The sequence below is a fragment of the Callorhinchus milii genome, unplaced genomic scaffold (genome assembly GCF_018977255.1).
Source record: "Callorhinchus milii isolate IMCB2004 unplaced genomic scaffold, IMCB_Cmil_1.0 Scaffold14, whole genome shotgun sequence".
Classification (NCBI taxonomy): Eukaryota; Metazoa; Chordata; class Chondrichthyes; order Chimaeriformes; family Callorhinchidae; genus Callorhinchus; species Callorhinchus milii.
The window spans coordinates 8,552,743-8,579,118 of NW_024704755.1; the positions used below are offsets into that span (position 1 = coordinate 8,552,743).

The window sequence follows — 26,376 nt, forward strand, 5'->3', positions numbered from 1 at the left end:
GCCCGCTGTTGCTGGAAATGTGTTCAGCATTGGAGCTGAGCTCAATTTTCTGGCCGCAGGTTGGCACATAGTGTTATTGGCTTTATGCCACCATGCTATATAATGAAAATGAACCTAGAGATAAAAAAATTGACTAGTGGGGGAGGGCTGGAGAATGTTGCAAGCAAATTATGTCTTCTGCGTGAAGGATGACACCATTCAAGTGATACCAATCATTGTACTAAATGTGACCAAATGTAAATTATCTTAACTTGTTCTCAGGTATAGCTGCCTGAAATAGTCATCGTATTCATCAGGAGTTGGGATATTGAAAGGAGCATTTGACAACCATGGTGAGCAAAATTCAAATGTTAGACAACGAGAGGAAGGATTCTTGACTGACAATTTTTCAGAACGTTTTTGAGCTACTCTGAACTACAACAGCCAGCCAGGAATTTGATATGAACCCACAACAATTCAAGTTATTGTAGATTGTTGATTCTGGGCTTTTCATCAAACCTAGGACTGCCAGTGCATTATTCATAGGTTTCATCAAAGTCTTTTTTTGGATGTATTTAAAAGACTCAAAAAGGCCTAGAAGATGAGAGGCATAATCATGTTTTAAAGAACTTTTTGGAAACAATTTTCCTAAGTAATTTTCTTGGCAGAGATGATTGAGTTGGCTAAATGTCATTCAGGAACATACAATTTCAAAGTTGTGAAGAGACATGATTATGTAAAATCGGGTAAGTTTAAAGCTCTATGGCTTTCTTAAATTTTTAAAACCATAACTGATTTAAATTGCCTTATCTGCCATCACCCATTTCAGAATGTATACGGTAATGTATACTCACATAAGTAGGAGCAGTTGGGATCATAACATTTAATGACTTGCGTGAAGTCCGAGTTACAGGCAAACTGTATAAACCGTTTAAAATCCAATTTAATCAATCATCTACACTGTGCGTGTGTAATCAATGCAGCCGGTAAATGTACATGCAGTACTTCATCACTACAGCTGGTAAGTGTGCACGCAGTGATGGATCATGACTACGTTTCTCACTATTCAATGCGTCTTGACCTGTCGACACACTTACTGGCAAGCATTGGAACCACATTGAATCTCGAAACTTGAAGTTCTTTGGCGCATGAATCGATGGATCAAGATTAAGTTTCCCACTATTCAATGCAGCCGGTAATTGTGGGAGTAATGGAGGTTAGGGGAGATGAGTTACAAGTTAGAGGATGATTAAACCAACTGGTGCAAAGAAATCTTAAGTGGTTTTGATTGGAAACCGAATGGGACTCAGGTGCATGTACAACTACAGTGATTATATGATTTATAATATTTATAATATTTATTTATATCCGCTCCACCCTTGGCAGCCGTGCCTTCAGACACTGTGTCCCAAAGCTCTGGAATTCCCTTCGCCTCGCCCCCTCTCTTCCTATTTTCAGGTCTCTTCTGAAGACCTTTTTTTTCAACCGCGCCTTTGGTCACCTTCCTCCCCTCCCCCTGGGTCGGCCCCGGGATCCGTTACTGTGAAGCGCTCTTAGACACCGTCCAGCGTGGAATGCGCTATATAAATCTAAGTTGTATAAAGTTAAGTCTTATACAGGTTTTACTGTAATAGAAATTACATATTAACCCGTTTTAACATCAAGTGATGATGGATGAGAGCTAATTTTCTTCAGTTGCTAACGTCAACAAGACCGAGGCTCTCCTGATTGACTCCCGTCAGCAGCTCCTCACCTCAGGCGCTGACAGCATCACCATCCATGGTTGCACACTCACTTTGCTAAGCCAGTCCGGAACCTTGGGGTCTTGTTTGACCCTCAACTATCCTTTCTACCCCACATCTGCGCCATGACCCACTCTGCCTTCCCCCACCTCCGCAACGTCACCGGTTCCGCCACTGTCTCGTACCGCAGGCCTCAAAAACCCTCATACATGCTTTCATTACATCGAGGCTTGACTACGCAAACCCATTGTTTGTCAGCCTCCCCAATTCCTCCCTCCAGAGGCTGGAGATCATCCAGAACTCTGCAGTCCGTGTCCTTTCCCATATTAGGTCCTCGATCCTATCACCCCCATCCTTGCACAACTCCACTGGCTTCCCATCACACACAGGATACAGTTCAAGATCCTAGTCCTCATCTTCAAAACCCACCACAGTCTTGTCCCCACTACCTCTGCGACCTCCTGACCCCTATCATCCTGTTCGCATCCTCCACTCAGCGGGCTCCGGCCTGCTTCACGTCCCCCACCTTGCTCGCCCCCCCTATTAGCGAACGGGCCTTCTGCCACTCTGCACCCACCCACTGGAACTCCATCCTGTGCCCCCTCCCTTTCCACCTTCAAGACCCATCTCAAGACCCTCCTCTTTGACCGTGCTTTCGATCTCCCTACTTCCCCCCCATCTAGCGCCTTGGGACGTCCTCCTGACATGAAAGGCACTATACAAATGTAATTTTGTTTTTGTTTGTCTTTCAACAATTTATCTGACTTGAATAAATTGAAGAAAGAGTTTGGCAGCCTCTGCCTCCTTTAGTTATGTGTTGAAACATTTTTTTTACAATAGTAGCTAACAGAATTTCAAATAATGTCATGAAATCTTTTAACATTCATCTTTGACCGGGCAAAGTAGAACCTTGGCTTTACCATCTCATCAAAAAGACAGAATCTCCATCAATGGTGATAAATATCTAAATTTAATATGCAAATTAAGGCAATCCAGCTTCCCTTTAACATTCATTATTTTCTATAGCTATTTACAATATTTTCAATGTTATACATTCTAGATTCAATGAATATCAGCATAACTATACAAAAAAGTCAATATTTTTAAATCATCAATATGTCTTAAAAGACAACTAAAGTCTCAATGGGGGAATACTTTCTATTCAACATAAGTCCTCCAAGCTCTAAAGAAACAAAAAAGATTATACAATTAGATATTCCCTTTTAACAATTTGCATCATCAATAATCTGCTAAATAAAATAAAGTTTTTCTTTATACCACAAGAGTTTACAGGTCTGTTGCCCTGTCAGGGTGTCCTGAGGAAACTATTGCTGCAATAAAGTCCTGCTCACTTAATCCAGTTTCACATTTGCCCTTTGAAGAGAACCATAGATGTTTGAGGTCACAAGTACATCCACCAGAAAGACAGGTTTGAAGGGAGACAGAGCCAGCCTGATCAAAAATGCCCTAGGATATTTCTAACAGAGAGAGCATTAAGGGAGCATTAAGGTTTCAGGTACAAGATCAGCTTTGGAGAAAACTAATGATTTTTATTCCCAGTATACATTGACAGCATGTTATCATTATTACTGCACACCTTTAACCTCTCAAAACGACAAGAAAGTGATCGTAGTAAGGAGGTTTCCCCTTTAAGTGTCTTCCATTGAGAAGAACAATCAATGTGAGGGATCCTGTCAGTCTGAACTGGATTCAAACCCAGGTCTCAGGAGGTGGACAAACAATGCTTCAGCTGCTGTAAAGCATAAGTGAAGTAGATAACTGGCAAGCCAGAGTTAAGATGTAACTCGCTAGTAATTACACTGATTTTTCAGCTATTTCATTGCATACTTTACACTACCCTTCAGCAGTCAGTGCAATAATTTTCCTATTGATTTAGTGTTGATTTCAATCGTGGGATGGAATAAAATAGGAAATTTGATGTTGGTGTGTCTAATGTTTTAATTGTTTTGCCAAATTACTTCTAAGCTCCAAGAAATAGAAATTTAATTCTAAGATCACTATAATGAGATTCTGCATGAGTTGAAATGTGGAATTATATAGTGACTGTCCAAAATTTGATTAGTTTATTCATTTAATTGCTTTTCAACGCCATGGCTAACTTTCAGTGCAGTAATAAATAATCAAGATCTCACATCAGTTCTTAGTACCTTTCTGCAGTAATTCTGAGCAAATCTTTTTTAACCTTTTCATACTTCTGAATTAATCTTGTTGGTAGCAGCCAGCAATGATGCAAAAGCTGAATTGGGGGTTCGTATAAGCACACCAGGCTTGTCAAATTCAACAGCCTGAAAACAAAACACAGTAGAAACATTCCTCAGCAGTGCTCAGATACATATGTCGACATTGTATAAAATAATTTAGGAACAAGAATGGGTTGGATTCTAATAATTCTAAAAAAAACTTATATTTTTGTGACTTGTAGCATCATGGTGGCGAAAGTGAAACTCCATTGAGGGTAAGATTAAGATTATTCTCCCTCTCTACAGCCAGTGATGGGAAGTTACCATTGTGGTTATGAAAGTGGGCTATTACATAGGAAAGGGATAAAATTATAACACTCTTCATCCCTTCTTCCTGGTCTGGTGGCAATGGTGAAGCTAAAGCTGATAGTGCTTTTCTGTTCTTCAAAATCAACAGAGATGCATATTTGAAGACTGGCCACAGATAACAAGTTGGATACTTGTTGGCCTTTCTAGCTTATGGGTAATTGCGTGGAAAAAGAAGCAGTGCAATAGCCAAAGTCAAAGGAAAGAGAATTTATATTCAGGGAAAACTGAACACTGTGGTGGTGTTGATAGCAGAAACCCAATATTGCTGAGAGTTTACCATTACATTCAGCTGATTATCTTTATAAAATGTGTATCATTCTTCAGGGTATTTCCTTACCTTTCCATCATCCATTACTAGAATTCTGTCACTCTCCAGAACTGTGTTTATTCGATGTGCAATTGTTAACATTGTGCAATCATGGAAGGCTTCTCTGATGGTACTCTGGACTAACAAATCAGTCTCGGCATCAATGGAGGCTGTGGCTTCATCTAAAACTATAATCTAATAGAGAAAGATCTCGTTAGAAGTATTGTTCAAAAATGATAACCTTATCAGAAAGTCTACAGTGATTTAAAGGGAAAGTCAAATCTATTTTCGGTTCAAAGTACTCACGCCAGATGTTCATTCCCTTTTGATAAAAACTGCAACAAAAGAGCTTTTCAACACTTTCACTCCCTGGAATCAAATGTTGTGGAGAAATGCTGGCATCTCACGTAAAGACACCATTTGCAGTTGAAATGGACTTTCATCACAAATGGTCCATGATAATTTTTCTCACAATTATGCAGTGAAAACTATGTCCCTTTAATAATCTCCTCCAATCCCCAATCAATAATTCCTTTTGTGATACCTCATATACAGTGTGCATGACAGATTCTGTATATGCAAGAATAACAGTATTAATTTGCAACTGGATTTTACTGAATTTTTCAGCTGTTGGTACCATGGTAAAATTTATAATTTTGTTAAAGTTCCATTTAAGCTGTAAATGACCTTCCAAGAAGCCTTAAATAAAATTACTAGTTTCCTAGGAATAATTTAATGTCGACAGTCTGGTTCCTGATGAAAGATTCTGCTTGAAGCATTGGCTTTTCTTTCATTTTCTAATGCTAATAGCCTGGCTGTGCATTTCCAAAAACTGCCTATTTTTCTCACCAGCTATTTGTTAGCTTCCATTAGCCTCAGTCTTAGTGGACTGAAAAGCAATAATAACATTTTGTGCATTACCCAGAAATCAAATGGGAGATAGCATTAAAAAAAAGAAAATGTCACAGATTTATATAAGGGAAGGGAAAAGATAATGCTGCAGTACTGAAGGTAGCATAAAGCAGACTGAAAAGAAATATAATATAAATAATGAAGAGAAAGATTGTGACACACCGTAAAAATAAATGGGGCTACATTTGCAGAAATTAAAATTAGTTTGCAGATTATGAACAGCTATATAATGACAGATTATATATAAAATATAACGCAACAATATATACTATATATTTATAATTATATAATGTACACATACATAATATATATAAAATTTGTCCAGAAGAACAATGATTAAAAGTTCATTAGCTGTCAACTTTATTTTTTTCTTGAAAGCTACTGCATTATTTATATAATTTTCTTCCTCCTGTACTGAGTGAACGCTCTTCTACTTACCTTGGATTTTCTGAGCAGTGCTCTTGCCATACAAAGCAACTGACGCTCTCCTACAGAAAAGTTCTCTCCATTTTCAATGATTTCTGCTTCCAGTTGCTTTGGAAGATTTGATATCTTTTTTTAAAAAAAATAAAAATGTTTATGAAGATTGGGTCTTGGAGAACATTTTATACATAAAACATAAAATGTTTGGAGGTATACTTTTTACATGAAAGGCACTATACAAGTGTAAATTTGTTTTAATTTAGCAAGTTTTAAAGTTTTGAAAATAACATTTAAAGCAGTGTCAACACATGGGAATGTGACCTTGCACCTCCTGATTATCAGATATGTGGAGATCAGCTAAATGCAACCTTGGAGTTATTGTTCTATATTCACTGGGCCAAATTAATGCAGTACAATCAGGACACAACTGACACAAGCTAAAAATATGTTATTACTCTGAGCAGAAACAAAATGGTGTGTTACAAATATCTGTACAGCACTGGCCATTTCAACACATTAGTTGCTTTAAAATGCAGCTTCTGAAGCACTAATGGGCAGAGCTATTCTTTTCTGCTTAGACAGAATGGTCACCCACAGTGTCGATACATCTGAGGGAAGGGCAATTCCTTTTATACTGGATTTCCTTCTTGGAAAATAAATGAGAAAAAAAATAAACAGATGGCAAAACAACTTGGGTGTTTTGCGGGTTTAAAGAGTTTCTGTGCATGAACTGCCTTAATAGCAATACAATCATAAAGCAACATCTGAGCTGCTGTTTGCAGTGAAAAGAATAGTGTAAGTGTACCAGTGCCTCCAAAGTGGTTGTGGGATGATCATTGAGTTGGTGCTAAAACAATCTGTTAGTTATATGCTTTTATATTGTGTCAAAATCATATTATATGATTAAGTGATGCATTCCAGTTTAGTGCCATTGCAAAACATGTAACAGTCCTTATATTGACATTTATAAAAATAGTATTCCTCCATGTGAAACATACCATATTCTTCATGTGAGTCCTCTCGAGGGCTTCCCAAATCTGTTCCTCCTGGTAATTCTTAAAAGGGTCTAAATTATGCCTTGGTCAAAAATGGTAGTAATTAAATCAGCGAGTGGAGCATTTCCAATGCAACATTTAAATTTATTGTAGGAACCTTAACACATCAAAACTTTTCAAAGCACGTTTTCACAAAGTAGAGATTTTCTGTTAAGCCAAATGACTATGAGACTTCGAGGAAAGTGATATTAATTTTAGACCATCCAGAAGCTAGGTTGTCAACTTCCCAGGAATTACAGCGATTTAATTTCAATTGTGCAGATTTTAGAGGTGATGTGGTGAAAATTTTCTCCAGAAAATGAAAACAATTGCATTCTACATTCAATATCTGGTACCAAATGTGGAGTATGAAGATTTTTTACCTTACTGTACCGACAAACAGTACTGGATCCTGGGGAATGATTGACAGTTTGCTTCGCAGTTCTTCCAAACCAATAGTGCGGATATCAACACCATCAATCAAGATAGTTCCTGCGGTCGGCTCCACCAGTCTGAACAATGCAACACTCAGTGATGACTTTCCTGAAATCAGGCAGGGTGAGCATTTCAGAAGCTATTTGATACGTTATCAGATTAAACCTAATGAAATATGATTTCAAGGCACAATATGGTCTGACATATTGCAAACCGTAATATTCTGCCGAGGATTACTCTGAGAATGTGTAACAGAGATTGCAAGCTCAATTCAACCCTTGCATTCCTGCCCCTAATACAAGCACCTTAAGTGTCCCAGATCTGTAGACAATCCAAATTTAAATTAATATAGAATTCATTTCCTTCAGTTTTTCAATTGACCATGCGAGTTCCTCGGGTTGTTGTACCACCAATATCATTGTTGCCATTGGTTATGCTGTATAAGGGAGGACTGCACAGGGAATAGTTGATATTTTTTGCCTTTTTACCACAGCTCACTGCTGATACCAACGCACAGCATGGTGTAATAGACGTACCTAGAATGTTGATTATGGACATGTGCCAACACTTTTTCTTGCACTCAAGTGCTGTTACGCATTATAATAATCTTTGCATTTAACGCTTTTCATGTCTTCTAGGCATCTCAAAGCACTTCACAGAATAGACTGTAAAGTGAATTGACTGTATATTTGTGGGCGAAATGCGGCAGCCAATTGCGCACAGCAGTGTCCCACAAACAGTCGTGGATTGAAATGATCAATTTATTATTTTTTTTTGAGGGATTATTATCTGCACTGAGGCATTAACTGCACTGAACAGATTTAGCAGCTTTTAGTGGTGCAATTTATACTGGTGATTCTATCACCTAAACTGATGTAGTCTATAACATACAAAGTTATTATGCATTATAGTATATACTGTGGAGTCATTTCAGATGACCTCTGATGTGAAACGCAATAGATAAAATTGGTAATTCATTTTGTTGGACATTGCTGTGTGCAAATTGGCAGTCATGTTCACCCACAAGTACACAGTCACAGCACTTTACAGTAAATCCTATGAAGCACTTTGATGCTTCTCAATGACATGATAAGGCACCATATCAATGCAAGGTTATTATTATTTTATCAGTGTCGGCTCATGTGTTCCTAAGGATAGAAAATGAAAAATGCGAGTGATTGAAACATGAAATTATACAGACATTGAACCAGCACTAGCTACAAATTCATCTTGCCACATGCAAAGGATTTTATAAAGAAATCTTAGTACTTACCAGACCCTGTTCTTCCAACAATTCCAACCTTTTCCTGGGCCATTATATTAACATTCAGTCCCTTTAACACTACTGGAGTGTTTTCCCTGTATTTCATCTGGTAGTCCTTGAATGTGATTACGCCATGATTTGGCCATTCCTTGGAAATGGTTGTGTCTTCACTATAAAGCGGGGCTTCAGAAACACCAGACTGATAGAAAAATTTCATTTTAGATAACAGGACAAAAGATCCAGTGAATTAGAATTCAAGCCTATGTGTCTTTTTTTGATGCTTACCTTAATATATTCGATTATTCGCTCTACAGATATGAATTTGGATTCAGTTTCAGTTCCCATCCTGAAACACACTTGCAAGAGTCCAGTCAGCTGTAAGCACAGTTCATATTCAATAATGAGAAGCATTATTGTAGTAATGAATCTGTTGTGCGATATTAAATGTGTATGTTTCAGTTGTGTTATTTGTAACATTTTAAATCAAGGTGCTGGCTTTGCATTAGTGCTGTTTTATAGAGGTATTTTTCCTTTTGTCTTTGTTATTCTTGTCTCCTATTTGAAATGCAGATGTGTGAGATGTGAACTCCATTGTGCTGTCACACAATGAACATCTCAAAAGACCAATACAAGTAAATATAGTACCGCTTCCTGTTCTTTGGAACAAAACTTGTACTGTAATTCCAAAAGATTGCCTAAAAATGTCAGTATGGGATAAGCAATCAAATTAAATATTTGATAATTTTAGTATTTTACTTCCACTGATTGTTTTGAGGGAAAGAAATCTACATCATAACCATTTGCTACAATACCCAGTGCTGCCCAGAATACGGATAAACCATTTGTAGTTTAGGAAAATCAATAAGTCACACAGTTTGAGGAAGAATGCTGATTTGCAAACCTTTGTTGAGAATTCCAACTTCTTTTTCAATGAACAAAAAACATCTCTGACTCAGCGCTGTCAATAATGTTTCAGATACCATTGAAAGTGGGCTTCCTCAGAAATAGTTCTGCTGCACTTCAATAGAGCAATGAGGACAACTAAACAAAAGGAGTCAAAAGTGAAAATAGTTTCCTCACCTGAATAGCATATGACAGAGCAAGACCTTTATTTGAGACAGAGATGGAATCAGGACTGATGATAACGAAAAGGGCCACAGTCAGGGTTATAAAAACTGTGAAGATATCAGTCCTTGCAGAAAGCCATCTCATGGAACAGTGAAACAGAAAAAATGGTTGGTATTCCTATCATTTAGGTATTTAAATCTGAAAATGAACAACAGTAAAGAGTTCACTTTTTGCATCATCTGTGAGCTGAAAAACAACAACAACTTGCATTTACACGCAGGTTAGCATCTCAGAGTGCAGAACCATGGTTTTAGAAAATTATTTCCTTGTTAAAAAGTTAGCATGGTGTATATAAAAAGGCCACGCACTTCTCGATAAACTCATCTATTTTATTGTAGGCATGAATTGTGCTCAGTCCTTGGATGCTTGCAGTGATGTGTGAAAAACAGGGGGATCTGCTGATGTTCTCCATTCTCTTCAGTTCTCTGATAGCTTGCTGAGCTGTCCTACAGAGAAAGCAACCTTTATTATTTTCACATTACATCGATTCATTTTGTTGTTCTTTTCTGTTGCCTCTTTCATTCTCACTACGTTAAGGTGTTCTCAGATTTGCCACAGTAGGAGTTGGGGATCAAGTATAAATGCAAATTTAATGTTTTACCTGGTTCAGTTTGTAACATCTTTTCTTAACATCTCCATATTATTCAGAGTTCAACTCATTCAGACTTTCTTAACATATCCATATCGAACTATCCACGTCCCCCGCCATTGGCATTCAGGCCTTCAGCCTCTCGGCCCCCATCCTTTGGAACTCCATCCCACAGTCCCTTTGCCTTGCTCCCTCCAAGGCATGTCTCAACACCCTCCTCTTTGACCGCGCCTTCAGTCACCCTCCTACCCCTAACCTCCCTTCCCTCCAACCTCTGAACCCCCTGCTCGGGTCCAAATCCCTGATTGTCCAGCACCTTGGGACATCCTCCTGATGTGAAAAGCGCTTTACAAATGTCATTTGTAGTTGTTGTTGTAGTAATGAATGGAGCATAAAAGACAAACAGAAATTAGTCGAATGCCCATGAAACTGGACTATTTCATATGACCAAATGGGTTAGATTTGTCTCACCCATCGCCTAATATCCTAGGACTGATCAACCCACCAAAATAGTGCTCCCTACCTGCCGGATAGTACAATAATAGGAAGGTATGCACAATAGCACATGCATTTGCAAACCACATGTCCCTCTGAATAATGCCTTTACAATATCTTACATGATATTAAATTATATATTCGTACGCTATTAATAATCCCTCCTAAACTATCATTTATATATTTATGTTAGCAAAACTGCCAATCGTATTTAAAAAATATGGAACTAACATTACAATGAGCAGAAATAGAAGAAGTATGATTGCCACTGGAATGAGAAGGTAGGGAAACACTGCTGCCAGCGTTGCTATTGTGAACAGAACTGTCAATAACTGTTGCAAAAAGTTCTCCGCTTGGAAAGGCAGCCACACATCCACTTCATTCATGTCCCTTGAAAACCGATTGATTATCCTCCCAACTGGTGTGGTGTCAAAGAAGCTCATGGGACTGCGTAAAATCTAATAACATAAATGAAAAAAAAACGTCACTTGCAAATTAGTTCTTCCCTCCATTTGTTTGGCTAAAGAGTAGAGCTTCTGGTTGAACTTTCCAATACCTGGCACAAGTTTCACATTCCACTTGTGTTGCAAGCATAGTTAATAATAAATAATCCTTGTATTTGATATAGCATATATATATCACATCATCAAGATGTTGCAAGCTACACTAATAGCATTTCTGACCAGGTCTCCTGATAAAATCTTGTGTGCATCGTCTGGGTTGAGAAACATGAGCAATCAATATAGCAGCTAAAAAGATGCATTTCTTTTAGATAAAACATAGCCCTGCAGTGGAGACTGGAGTCCTGTAAATTCCTTTATGTTGCATTACAATGTGTGACGCCAAGTACCTAATCAAATCTGAGACCTATCTGAACCTCTAAAATGAGGTTAGTTTCTATTACCTATATAACAATATAAGTATAGCAGAGTTATTACCATTGCTACTAAAATTGGTGGCGGAATTTCCAATTGATTATATGATTCAAGCAGCAACATACAATATAAATCATTCCTCATATCTGAAATGTACAAAATGCTGCATCAAAGTACAGTGATATGACATCTTACCGTGTGAAAGACCTTGTCATGTAACGTGGAAGAAGCCTTCAAGGTGTACTTTGTGAAAGTGAATCCTCTAATGAAACTCAATATAACCAATACCACAAGAAACATTCCATAAATGAGCTGGTAAAATCCCATTTGGGGATTGTTTGTGATGCTGCTGCAGTCCATAGCTTCAGTGTTGTTCACTTGGCTGGTGCAGTTCGGCTTTGTAAAATTCAATGGGAAAAATTTAATTAGTATGTCGCCAAACATTCTAATTCTTTTGTGAAACCAATATCAGCAAGTGGTAAATGAATTAGCATTTTAAATGTATTAAATCCTTACTGCAATCTGCACTTTGTGCCTCAAACACAATAGGTTCTGAAGTTGCCCTTTACCACGTACTATTCTTCAGACAAAAATATTTAAAACATTTGATGCTTTCAGAGAAGCACTTAATCCTGAAACTAACCTTTGGCGACTTTTTTTTCCTGAAACAATATGTTCTTTGGGCAAATTAGTTATTACCACAAAAAATCTTTAAAACTTCCAAGGACCTTTTTGACTCTAACGACCAAATAGTAAAATATATCTTTCTTCTGCATAGAGAATAACTCACTTCATATTTTCTCCTTCAGTCTCCCCCTATCCATGCATGTATCTCAGTCAATTGAATAGCCAGGTAACTTATTCTCAGCTTCTCAGACTCCATATACTGGGAAGTGTCTGATTGTAGAATGCTAGAAGCTCACTATACGTGAGAAGATCTTCAGAAATGAATAAATTCTACACTTCACTGGAGCTGTATTGTTTGGTAGCGCAATACAATTTTCAAAGTAAACATCTCATACCATCTACAAAATTTAATTGCTGTTGATTTCCAATATTAAATGTTAGAAACTATGATTAGAGAAATGTACCAAACCAAAATCATTCCTTGATTCATGACATTCATTGCATGAACTACAAAAACGAACTTCCACCCAGGAGGTTACTTTTGTGGAAGGCAATAAAATAAATTGTCTGTGGCATCACAAGGATTCAAGCAGTACTGTGCCTCCTGATCAATACGTGGAAAATTTTACATGTTATTAATGTTACATTACTGCACTTAAACAGCATTGAGTATTCCACTAGATCCGAGTTTGAGGGGAAGTATCTTTGAAACACAACAGAAAAGAAGAAACCTGACACCGCAGCCTGAATTTAGTGCATATTAAATGTAACTAATATCTAATATGTTATAATTAAGACAACTTAGCAAGAGCATGCTGTATTGTCATGAATAGTCTTTCAAGTTTACGTTTTGTTATTGAGTAAGACAGCCTTTCTTCAGTGGATGGTGTAAGGTATTCTAAAGAGCAGATTAAAACATGAAATTGATTCAAAGATCCGTAGCTTTCGCAACGGCACAAAGCGAAACTTACCCCAGCTCCCTGTTGTAACCAATAACTCAGCCACCAACCGTTAATAATTGTACAACCCATCATAAGGATGAAGATGAAGAGCACAAAGGAAAGCGCTGCATATCCTGGAAATGAAAAAAAGATTTCCCTAAAAATCCAGATCCATCAGAACATTGTTTCTCTGGAATTAGCTCAAACAAAACACATCCAGGATGCTGACTACATTTGTTTTATTATTCGATTCTATGTCTAAAGTTTGTCTATTGCTGCAGATAGCACCTCATCACTTCTTCGAGACGTCCGAAAGCGCTTTACAGAACATTGATCTATAACTATGTTAGATTATAATATTCCCTGCAGGCTGGGTAACACAAATTAGTTCAGAATGAGAACAGTGTACAATTTAGGGCAATAATTTAATAACTATAATCTTTGCATTTGATTTAGCCTCTTATCATATTGAAGTGAGTCCTGTAGCTCAGTGGTTAGAGCACTCGCTTTGCAAGCGGAGACCTGAGTTCAATTCCAGGCAGGGCGAAACCTTGGGCAAGTTTCCTTACTCCACACGCCTAATAATAATTCCTCCAAAAAAAAACAATAATAAATTGGTCATTTTCAATCCACGACTGTTTGTAGGACATTGCTGTGCGCAATTGGCTGCCGCATTCGCCCAGAAATATACAGTCAATTTCGCTTTACAGTGTGTTCTGTGAAGCGCTTTGGGACATCCTCCCGACGTGAAAAGCGCTATATCAAATGGAAGGATTATTATTATTAAGTGCCTCAAACTATTTCGCAAGAATTTTACTGTAAGTGTAACGATTGTGAGTTTTGTAAGCCAAATGTGACAGCCAATTTGTCCACTGCAATGTCCCACAAATAACCATAAAGTGAATGCTCAATTCTTATGTGGGAGATTGTTGGTCAGGACACTGGGAGACACACCCTTCTCTTTTTGTATAGCGCCATGGGCTCTTTAGCATCTCATCCAAGGGACAGCACCTCCAACAATGCAGTGTTATTTATAGGAAAATTAGCATGATCAAAATACAGGATTAGCCTTCCCCTTACACAATTAGAGCTGAAACACTGGTGATGTAAAGTGACCTAATGATTGAATCTAAATCCCAACATTTCTTGTAGATTTGCTATTATAGCAGAAATAAAGGCTTTGAAAATTCAAAGAATATTTCACTGCAACTACAGATAAGTCTACTTTAATAATCTAGAGCTGCTGGCTTTGATGATTTGACACATAAAACTTGTTTTACTTTTTTTTAAAAAAACATTTGAGAAATCCTCTTCTGTGATCATTAATTTTACAAATGGGAGCATAGCATTTTTCCAATTGGGGTGGACCAGAGTATCAAGAGTCATTGATACTCTTGGATGTGTTAGTTTGGAGCTGCATCTGGATGATCAGGGTGTATGGAAAATATCTGATGAACGAAAATGCTCTCTGATTTTTTTTAGTGCTAAACACTAGGAATGGGGGTGAGGTGTGGGGAGAATTCAGCCTTTTCAAACAAAAGATAGTGGTATTAGTTTAAAAGTATAAATGTCATTCTTACCTCCTCCTGCCTTAAAATATTGTTGGTACGTTCCCAATGATACAGAGCCTTCTTCCTTGCTTTCTTGTTGAACAAGCTGGTCACTACTTGGTTCTATAGACACATTTATCATTCGATTGTCATCATGAATTATTACTCAAAATGTCCATGTCTGTATCAGTATTGTTGAAGAGGTAATAATTTACCTTTTCATATGGCAATAATGACAAACTACAATGATTTTGAAAATCAATATGATATATAAATATCAAGTCATATTTTGGTATAGGGTATAGGGAGCTAAACTTTTTTTCAATTTGTTAATGTCACAACAATTTTGGTTTCAGTAATCAATAGTTAATGATTATTAAATATTTTCAAAAAATCTTATTTCTGGTAATGTTAAAGGGATGGTGTGGTGCAGTGGTCAGTACTTTATAGAGCCCTTTCACTACTGGGTCATGGGCTTGAATCCAGCCCAGATTGATGGCATATGAAGGTATAGTTTCTCTGCTGGTTATAACATCTTATATAACATGATTTTACACAGTCTCTACATCATTCCATTGGCTCACAGTAGAATGCTGTCTCCAATTCAACACAAATTATGACTAAACTGGCAATTTATCAAGGGCCAAAATATTGACTAGTAATGAGAAAGGGAAAGGGTTGCACACATCATGTCCTCTAAGGGTAAGGCTATTGAAGCAGACCAAAGGGAACATTGCTTAGGATCAGATGCTGCTACATCTGAACTAACAAGTGGAGAGTAATTGTGACAATGATCATTGAACCTATTACAATTTGATTGAGTATTTCAGACAGTGAGACTGTATTTTTAACAATCTCCTATTACTAGTTTGCCAACAAGTACTGAAATAAAAACCTGCAGCCCGTTGCACTTGTTTTCACTTTGAAACATTATCTTACGTGAAGGGAGCTTTTGTATGGGTGAAAGTTATTGTTTCAACAAGTTTAATCAGAATTAAAGGGTGCCTGAAAGGGTGGCCGAGGCCGATTCGATAACTACTTTTAAAAATGCTGTGGACGGGTATTTGAGGAGGACGGGTTTGCAGGGTTATGGGGAAAGGGCTGAGGAGTGGGATTGACATTAATTGCTCTATTCAAAGAGCCGCCACAAACTCGATGGGCCGAATGGCCTCTTTTTGTGCTGTACGATTCTATGATTCTATAATTCGAATAAAACCTGTCTGCAGGTTAAAAAGGGCTTAATGTCTTACTTTCCATATCCTCGTTCTTCTTTCCATGAACACTGATTTCGTCTGTTGAATCGACCTTCTCATCAGTCATATCAAATGCTGAGATATAAAATAAAATCTAAATAAAACACATCTTAAAACATGCATTGTATGGTTAAATATTATGTAAAATAGCCTTTCTAAGCTGACAAACCTACCAGGATTCTCTATGCCATTGTGTTGTCTGGCAGACAATGTTCTGTCCAGCTTTTGTTCTGCTATTTCCTCTTTATCTTTGGATTTCTAGGAGATGTGAGAGATCAAAACCAAAATGTAAACTCTTTAAAAACATCACATCACACATGCAGCCAAGCACCTCAAACAGAACATTTGGCACTCAACTGAGCAGCTCAGGATTTACGTCCCAAGGCAATCTCCAAGGTCAGCTGGAGGAATGTTATGAGTTCATAACAAGCTGCTAAACTTTAAGGAAGTGACTCAAACTATTGCCAAATCTAAACGGAGCAGAAGTGAGCCACTTTGAGTTCATCTACAAATAGGTAATCCTTCTGCAATACAGAGATAATCCCTAGTTCATGTCAAGTTTCAAGCAACTGACTGTTCCTGGCCTGCTTTCATATCTCAGAATAAAAATGTTGTACAGTTGTATTGATTTCCATTACTGAACTATATAGGTGACAATTTTGTTTATCTGCTATAAGTGAAGGAAAATACCTGTGCAGATTCACATGTAGATGGGAATGGTTGCAGGTGAATTAGCCACATGACATCTTCCAATTTGGATCGGATTTGTGAAATGAATCTCATGTATCTAAGACCTTTCTGTGTTTGAAATGAAGCTACCAACAGAGACAGATGGGTACTGCCAAAAAAGACTGCAAGAATGCAAGTTGATTATATCTATATCTATAAGCACAGAGGAAATACATAAGAAGACAGGAGGAAGAAAGCCATTTTTCTCATCCTGTTATGTTCAGAATCTATACAGATCATTTTAATCTTTCACTTGACTTAACACTAAACCCAGTTCTGTCTCTTCCCTGACTCCCTTCTCATTCGGTAAACCTTTTCTGAATACCTTCACTGAATCAGTGTTTCACTAGATCTATGATCTCGCTTAAAAGTTAAGATGTCAGCTTTGCAAATTGCAGAAAAACATACAAGTTCCCCTCATTTAGCCTTCCTGTACAAAACAGTAATCCCACGGTTAATGCCTGCCATGGGAGCGAGATGGGAAATAGTATTTTAATACATGAAGCCGTACCAGAATCTTTAAAAGGGTTCTCTTAACTAACCTCTGATCTAGTTGCAAATGACAGGCCTAGAAAAAGGCCAGATGCTTGTAGGCAACTGTTTGAAGGCCTGCCACAGACTCTCCAGACTTCAGATATAAAGCAGGTGATATAATGAGTACCTCATATAAACCAACCCTTCTGAATACTTAATTACCCTCATGAGTGATAAATAGAAATATGAATGGTACAAAGGAGTCATCAAGCCCTTGATGCCAGGTTAAATTTACAAAGTCACAACAGTTTTCTGAAGTCATCCGGCCTTAGTAAACTTAATAAAAAGTTCTGATTATTTTCCAGTACCTCTGTGTGTTCCATTTGGTAATTCCTGATTAAGTTGGCATAGTATCCATCTTGTTTCATTAAAGTCTCATGTGTTCCTTTTTCCGTAATTTTGCCATTGTCCAGTAAAATAACTTGATCACAGTGTTCTAAACACTAAAAGCAAAAAGAAACTTAGCTAACACAGTTTATTAGCACCACGATTGAAATACTCTTAAAATATAACAGCTATAACTTTGCCTCAACATGAACAGACTGGATTGTAAACTAATTTCACAAAATATATCATGCCATAGGGTTTCATTATTTGAATGTATGAGAACATTTGATAACAGATTGTGAAACATTTTCAACACGTTACCTGAAGCTGATGAGTGACGAAGATCACAGTTTTATCCTGAAGTGCCTTTTTGATACATTCCTCAAAAATATGTTTCCCAACATGTGCATCTACAGCTGATAATGGATCATCGAACAGGTAAATGTCCTGGTCAGAGTACACAGCCCGAGCAATGCTGATCCTCTGTTTCTGGCCACCAGACAGATTGATACCCCTTTCACCTATCTTAGATTGTTTAATGAAGAAAACAGTATCAACATATCATTTTATTCTAGATTATCTGAATAAATCTCTCTGAGATTGACCTTGTGAAACTTAATTTTGCTTGCCTACTCAATGCACAGTCACTACTCTTCACAGTATATCCTGTGAAGCACTTTTAAATGTCTCTACAAAATGAAAAGCCACTATATCAAATGCAAGGATTATCATGAGTTAAAAATAGTCTTACTTCTGTCATATCTCCAAAGGGGAGTATTGCCAGATCCTGATGAAGGCTGCAGTTTTCGAGTACCCTTTTATACCTGCAAGTTTGGAAAACAAACATTGTGAAACTTAAGCTGCTTATCCAGCACATCGACTACAAACTTCAAAAAGAATCTTCAATTTGTGAAAGGACCAACCAGGTAAAACCCATCGAGCTTAAAAAGATTGAACTAGATCTGCAGTGATATCGATCAAGAGCTTAGTTTGGATGAAGAAGGCTGTTTGACTCATCTGAACTCATCCTTCCAGGATACCCACCTTACCTTGAAACGATATGAGGATTGGGCAGGGAAGTGGGATGGGAAGTATAGTTTGCTTTGAGAGCTGGTGCAGACTCGATGAGCCAATTGGCCTCCTTTTGCGCTGCAAATTTCTATGATTCTACCATCCTCACAGTATGAAGCTTTTTTTTTAAGATGTGTTTTATGAGTCCTGGCATTAATCACCCTTCCTGGCAACATGTTCCACTTATTGCTTTGACTATCCCCTAATTCATTTACCTTTATTCTGAATATTAAGTACTGTTTTAAATATTTCTCTATACATACATGTTCATCTCCCTCACTGATCTCTCATTTCCATTTGACCCTCATGGCCCAGGGTCAGAGCAGACTGCAGACGTAACCATCCCTGCTGCAACAGCACTCCATGTTGAAGTGACAGGCCAAGGTTAGTGAAGAGATTTGGAAGAGATGAGACTGACATAGCCACTTTCCTTTTGAAACCATTGGGTAGCAACTGCCCAATACCTGTCTCAACTGTGATAGGCATATCAGAGTGATGGGTAAACGTGGGACTTAAACCTCTGATCTAGTTGCAACGCCAGAATGTAGCAACTAAGCTGTGAAACTGACTGCTTTTGATTCCTGTTGCATCTCAATGCCTTTCAGTCTTTTTTTATACATTCACTGCATACCTCTGTGCCTGGAGAAGTTCTGAAGAAACCAGAAGAGGTCTGAAATTCCACTAGTGGGTAAAGAAAATCCCTTTGTAAGCAAACAACTGAGAAGATTGTTAACTATGAGAAATACATACCACAGCTTTTTAAACAATTAAATTAAATTATTTCTATTAAATCAGAGTATATGACTGTCAACATGTTCATAACAAATTTGGATATACCGTAATGAACACATTTCTTGCAAGTAATTTTTTTTTTGTTGGTCATGTATCAGACAAAGTAGTAGGCGCAGGTTGGCAAGAGCCAAGGCTTGTGGACGGACCCCAGAGTGCGCTACCAGATAGGAGCTGATAGGAAAGTGCCCCTGACCCAGTGATTGATCTGCCCTTCCAAGTCATGCCGATGAGCCAGGCTGGCCGTGCTGTCAACAGTAGTGTGCTGGAGTACTGCGGGTGTGCTCAGGAATTGGATTAACTCAGTTGGTCGCAGCAATGCAAATTGTTTTGTGCGCTTAGTTTCGCGATGCGACTATAAACGGAGGTAGCAGATGTTATATGTATGTTATATGGAACAGAATTTTTTTGTTCCAATATTCAGAACACGCCAATTTCAGGCCTGTTAATTTGTAAATGAATTTGAACTTGCTGTTTTCCCAGTTTTAGCAGTCAGTCAGTTTACTTCAAAGTATCCAGCTTTGAGAAAGTAATAGCTGCTGGAATAAATACAATTGAATATAAACAATTGCAACATTGTTAGTTATAATTGACTGTGTTACCAAATTCCTTATGCTCTTGGTGTTATAAGTCATATTCAGATTCATGACAGCTTACAAATACTATTTTGTAATATTTGTAATCCACTTTTGCCCTGCCATAATAATTTTGCTCTCTTCGAACAGAATCAACTAAATACATTTCATAATTTACAATAACTGTAGGAACATATCTAGCAGAATGTAAACATTAATAATATGTCATTTAAAGTAATAAACTGATGTCAGCTAAACACAAGTAGAAACGGATTACGTGTTGTGCAAAGATGTAGAGCCAAACAGGAAAGATATTATTGAAATGAACATTATAAGGGCTAAATACAAGCCACGTTTTGAGACAATATTTTATCTGAGCAAGCAGTACCAATATAATGCTTTCAGAGGACAAAAGCATCAATATACACTCATTCGTTATGACTTCAAAGAAACTTACATCAATTTATATTTTATTATGTTTATAACCGGTTATTCAGCAATTGATATTTTATGTCATTGTATTGTTATTGTACTGAAACAGTTACTGTTACTAAAATCAATGTTTTGGAGAATCCTTAGTTATTTGACATTTCAATTGCTGTTCTGCATCATCTTGAAAATAGGACAAATCAATCCCCAGCCGGTTAACTCTGTCAGTGTCTTACAATGATCATTTATGTCTGATTCAGGTAAAATATGCTAATGCAATGCAGTTAAGGTGCAATAACAATGAATCAATGCCACTGAAACTGTGGTGATTTTCGAAAAATGTTGTATCTGATGGGTGTAGTGATGGAAACGTTGGCATAGGCATCTGTCGTTTAATGCAAGTTGCATATACATAGGGTAGATATACTGTACTGAGTGCATAGAAAGGCGAAGCAGATGTGAGGGGTGGGTTGTCAGTGAAAAGCACACAATGCCAATATTTTGCAATTTGCTGTTGAGAGGTAAAGCATACAAATATTGTGCTTGATCCTAAAGCGCTATGCTTTTACACATAGGCGATAGACTGGTGCCAATGAAAAATACAAGACAGTAAAAATTAATTTCCTAAACATTTTGTGGATACTATCAAAAGATGATCTTATCAAAGTCTATCAGATTCTAATTGGTGTGCATAAATTAAACTCCAAAAACATGCAAGTATTCTACAGCTACACTATAGTGACAAGATTAATGGCAAATATTTCAAAATACCCACTGTACATAACATTAGCCAGTTCCTTGCTGGATGTATATTTCAGCAGCTTCCATTACATTTCAATATTTTGTATGAAGCATCAGATAATGCCCAAATACGCTACGAATATCATTGGTTGGTGGAAGTGATTGCAAATTCCATGTGCACTGGGAAGCTATTCCTGTAAAGTGCAAACCTGGCAGCAAGATTCATATTACGGTAATTATTATCTTTTGTAACCCTTGGTATGTTTTTGTCAATGTCCATCACAGTCATTCATGCATAACATGAAAGTAATGAGCCCACTTATCAAAGTAGCTCTGGATAAACAGCATTGACCCACATGTGGTCATTCTCCAGCTGTGCAACATTTAGCAGTGCTTTTCAGTGACCTTATCCACAGTGTGACTAAATACATGGCAGGAAAATGGCCCAATCTACACAGCAACTTGATTTGATTGATTACATCTTAATAACTACTGAGAACAACTGAACAGAAAAAGGTAAGGTCTCAAATGGTGGTTTGAAAAATGTTCAGAATTAGTTCGCTTTGAGAATAAAATACCAGTGCAAGCCAAATACAATAATTTTATCTTATTGATAATTAGGGTGTTGTTTGTGAAATTGTGAAGAAAGGCATAAATACTTGGCTTTCATTGTCATTGAATAGAATTGCCATCCTCTGTTTCAGTGTGTTGTTGCTACCCTGATGAAGATTAGCTTAGCAATTAGGGCCTTTTTTTCCCCCCAGATAGTTCAACAGGACTATTACTTGCAACATAATTACTTACTTTTTCTCATCATACTCCTTTCCAAAAAGTATGTTTTCTTTGACATTCCCATGAATTATCCAAGCTTGTTGAGATACGTAAGCAAATGATCCAGTGACCCCTACAGTTCCATCACGCAAATACATCTGTAACAGGGAAATTCAACTATTACTGCTGTGGTGATGGTGAGGGAGAAGAGATTGTCATTAAAAATATACACTAAAACTAACATAGAAATGCCGCCCTTGACTTCATTATTTTATGTTTAATTTATTTTATTTCAGCATGATAAATTCATGGCAAAATAAATATTCTGTTAACAGCATTGCTGTTAACTGCATATCCCAGACATTCAAAACGTTCTGAGGAATTCGTTGCAGTCCAAGTCTGCCTCTTTAAAGGTGCCACGGGCGACCACCTTTTAATCACTATCAGTTTATGCAAGAATTCATCAAATATTTATTAATTCCTCCAGTCAACCCGCTGCTAATTTCGAAGACATGATTAGATCTAATTTGCAGTTTTTTAAAAAAAAATTTCAACCAGTGAGTGTCACTTGGCTGACTCCGAATCAGACAGTTGTGAGTTCAGACCCCATGTCGGGACTTTGACCTCAGACAGTCTAACCAGATAGATAGCCAGGGTAGACCTACATTGTTGGAGGTGCCATCCTTGAAATGAGATATTAAACTGAAGTCCTGACCCCATCCCACTCCAGAAAGCACATTTTATTGTTGATTTGCATCACAGACTTTGCTTCAATGCTTCATTGTTGATTTGCTTCACAGACTTCGATTTTTAATATTATTATTATAATGCTGTTTCATTAATTGATGTTAAATTAATGGTTTTGGAATCCTGGTTGTAAGCCGTCAGTGGGGAAGGCTGTAATACTATGATAAACTAGCTTGCTGACTGTGGAATAAAATAGTCACCAAGTGTAAAAAAAAGCACTTTAAAAGTCTGCTTCACACTGGCTGCAGCTGGACTGTAGTTACACTACAGATAGTGCATGACAGTATCAATGTCAGCTCTGACATCCTTTCTCTAATGGATGGTTCATACTTTGCTTTCTATGAGGAACAGCACAATATAAATCAGGATGGATTAATGCATTGGGAACATGTGCTAGAGTCTAGCTACTGAGATCATCTTGAGGAAGTAGTTTCAGCGGGACACTGACATTCACAGTATCAATGACATTGGGAGGATGCCTCAAAATGCTGCATTGTATTTTGTAGGGTCTAATTTGGCTTAGCTCTGAAACAGATTGCACAAGAACTTTTAAAGATCAGTTTTTAATATCAAAGAGCAAGTGCGATTGACTCTAGTAACATTAAACTAATACTGTTCTCAGATCTCAGCCACTATGCCTAGTTGCATAAGTGATAATCTGCCCTTGGCCTCAGCTAATGTAATTATGAGTACAGATATAAATTAAGAGTTCCCACTCCCAATCTCTTCATTATTGTAAGTGATATGATTTCGCTTTCAGTAATATTAATAGGACTTAATTCAGATATCAAGCTGCATTAAACAGCAGAGATCTTGTCAATTCAATGTAAAATTGTATCAAATCAACAGAAACTGCAGTGTATATATAAAGTGTATTTTGGTTTGATATGGATTGTGTTGCATTTTGTTTTCATTTTAAACATTGTGAGCATGAGAAAAATAATGATAATAATCCTTGCATTCAATATAGCACCTCATCACATCGTCGAGACGTCGCAAAGCGCTTCATTTTGTGGACGAAATAGAGCTTAGTTTAAAATTCATTTGTTGAAGACAAATTAGGTACAGGGGCATTTTGATATTTTCCAGCATCTTTATTCCCAATTATACAAGTTCAAATCTTTCTCTCTTAATCTAAACAATTCTAAAAATGGCCTACCTGTCCTAACACAGCCGATAGCAAAGAGCTCTTTCCACTTCCCACATTTCCACAAACTCCTAAAAGAGATCCCTGAAAGAAATAAGAATTACCTTTTTTGGGGTATCTGACAGATGCAGAAACCCATCATTGTGCTTAAGAGCATCCAAGCCAAACTGATTCATCCCTAAACATGGAACTTCCAGAGATATTTATTGGAATGGAATGTGCACTCTCTGCTATGAAGGATGCATCTTCTTACTTATTACCAGAGAGTGTTAAGTACAGCTTAGCAAGAGCCAAGGCTTGGGGACCCCAGGATGTGTGTTGCAATACTGCTGGAGTCTAACCAGCTAGAAACTGCATAGCTTGCCATTCAGAGCACTATCTGGCAAGCTTTCCCGCTGCTTGTCCGACTCGGACCACCCTACCTATTAGAGTTTTGGCTTTCAGCGTTAATGGCAGCTGAGTAACTCAGCCCCAGTCACTGCCACCTTCCAAGTCCTGCCAATGAACCATTTGTGGCTGGCCTGTCAAGAGCAGTGCCCTGAAGTATTGCAGAACCGCCTGGCTCAGGAATTAGGTTTCCAAGACTGCCACAGAGGGCTGGCACCATTCTGTTATTCCATGGCCAAACATGTCACCTTGGAGCCAATTCAGTTCCTCAGTTTTAAAAACAATAGAAACAAATATCTACCTTCTCCAAGCGGAAACTAATATTCTGGAGAGTCATTGTTAGAAGATTGCCGTTTTGCCTTAGAGGCTCAGCAATATTTTGCGATGCATGGTCAGTAACTTCACTGGGGTCCTCCTTCTTGCCATTTGCATCAATTCCTTCTTTTCCTTTTGTAACCTTGCTGAGATCTGCTTTCTTCTCTTTTGATTCGTACCAGGAAAGCGAAGCATTTTCCATCACCACTGCATATGGGGAGTCTTGAAGCAAATGCAAGTACGATACAGGATTTTCGATGGCTAAAACATTCTTATAAAGAATGAACATTTATGAGGATGGATAGGCAATGTAGACATGAAAACGCAAATTTCAGAAACAAAATTATTACGCTGTTCAAAATTGGTTTTGAGCTTCAAAGCGTACTTTAAAACAAAATCAACGACTGGTTTACCTTTAATCTTTGTAAAGAAACTTTAGCGTCTGCAAATGCCTTAACTGAGAAAGGAAGGGTGCCCAATGAGAACTTCATTGCATTGAAAACTGCAATCACGGTAAACGCCTACAGCCAGTGAACAAAACCTTGATTAAAATCGAATCACAGTTGGGAAAACAAATCTTGTTTTTAAAAATACTTAAACAATCCTAGTTGCATTCATGATTACCATAGATGATTTCAGCTCATGTTTCAGAAATGTGTGTACAAGGAACATCAGGACAGTGGCCAATGCTGGTATAATGGGCACAACTGAGGAATTCACACTCTGAACATATCCTGCTTTTTCCAGTATCTTTCGTTCTTCCTTCCGTACATCTGTCAGAAAATATCACAATATGTCCATTTTAGTATCCAATTTAAAATCGCAGGAAGCTATTTAGCATTCAAAATGCAAGTATTGGGAAATTTCGTGTTCAGGTTTTTGAAATTTGAAGCTTTAGTATTGTTCATATAAATAGACACAATTTGTACAGAGGCAAAAATAAAATCATGAATATGGCATTTAAAATATCTTATCACATGGAGTAGACTGAGACTGATAAATTGTTCCTATTGCGTGTTAATTGAATATAATCTAGTTATTTAAACAACCTGAAACAATTTACTTTATCTTACCATGGACAGAATTGGCAAATGATTTTTCCCAAGCATACATCTTTATGAGTTTTATGTACATTAACACCTCATTCATCAATCGCACACGAGTATCTGTCTTAATAATTGCCTTCCTTCGAAGTGCTGTGGTAAGTTTAGCCATTAGCATCTAAAACCAACAAAAGAAAAATCAGACACATTCTCATTTTCCATCATTAATTCAATCTAAATAGTATAGCAGCTACCAATATGATTTGAATGGAATGCTTTATTGCACAGCCCATACAAGTGATTTACATTCTATTAATATTCAGATAGCACATGTAAGTTCTTAACTCTTTCCAGTTTAACGACTTTATGATATCATATAAATAGTAATAATTGTTTCTATTAGACATTTAATTTTAAAATCATACCTGAACAGGCATAAATATGATATAAGCAACCATTCCTAATAATGCAGTGGGTCCGAGGATAATGCAAGAATAAACAGCACAGCTGAACAGCAATACTGGTGTACCAAACACAAGAGGGCAATACACAACAGCATCAAATAGACAATTGCCATCATTTGACAGTAGGTTCATGATCTGTGAAAAGAAACGCTGTTAATAAATATCCTTGATGAGAATTTTTCC

The 26,376-nt window shown here is 37.4% G+C and overlaps 1 protein-coding gene across 1 annotated transcript in view; it reads right to left on the bottom strand.

The window, feature by feature from the left end:
* Positions 1 to 2,672: 2,672 nt before the first annotated feature.
* abcc12 (ATP-binding cassette, sub-family C (CFTR/MRP), member 12) overlaps positions 2,673 to 26,376 on the bottom strand; it is a 32,431-nt gene continuing 8,727 nt past the window's right edge. The window contains 26 exon segments of the mRNA XM_007889422.2: positions 2,673 to 4,027; positions 4,629 to 4,793; positions 5,949 to 6,062; positions 6,932 to 7,010; positions 7,351 to 7,510; positions 8,676 to 8,865; positions 8,952 to 9,041; positions 9,747 to 9,896; positions 9,899 to 9,932; positions 10,103 to 10,240; positions 11,110 to 11,336; positions 11,949 to 12,149; positions 13,352 to 13,455; positions 14,902 to 14,994; positions 16,122 to 16,199; positions 16,298 to 16,382; positions 17,696 to 17,830; positions 18,036 to 18,239; positions 18,466 to 18,538; positions 22,124 to 22,248; positions 23,997 to 24,068; positions 24,673 to 24,957; positions 25,100 to 25,207; positions 25,311 to 25,459; positions 25,760 to 25,907; positions 26,155 to 26,328. Of these exon segments, the coding sequence (XP_007887613.2) occupies positions 3,929 to 4,027; positions 4,629 to 4,793; positions 5,949 to 6,062; positions 6,932 to 7,010; positions 7,351 to 7,510; positions 8,676 to 8,865; positions 8,952 to 9,041; positions 9,747 to 9,896; positions 9,899 to 9,932; positions 10,103 to 10,240; positions 11,110 to 11,336; positions 11,949 to 12,149; positions 13,352 to 13,455; positions 14,902 to 14,994; positions 16,122 to 16,199; positions 16,298 to 16,382; positions 17,696 to 17,830; positions 18,036 to 18,239; positions 18,466 to 18,538; positions 22,124 to 22,248; positions 23,997 to 24,068; positions 24,673 to 24,957; positions 25,100 to 25,207; positions 25,311 to 25,459; positions 25,760 to 25,907; positions 26,155 to 26,328 (3,480 nt within the window). The 3' untranslated portion in view covers positions 2,673 to 3,928.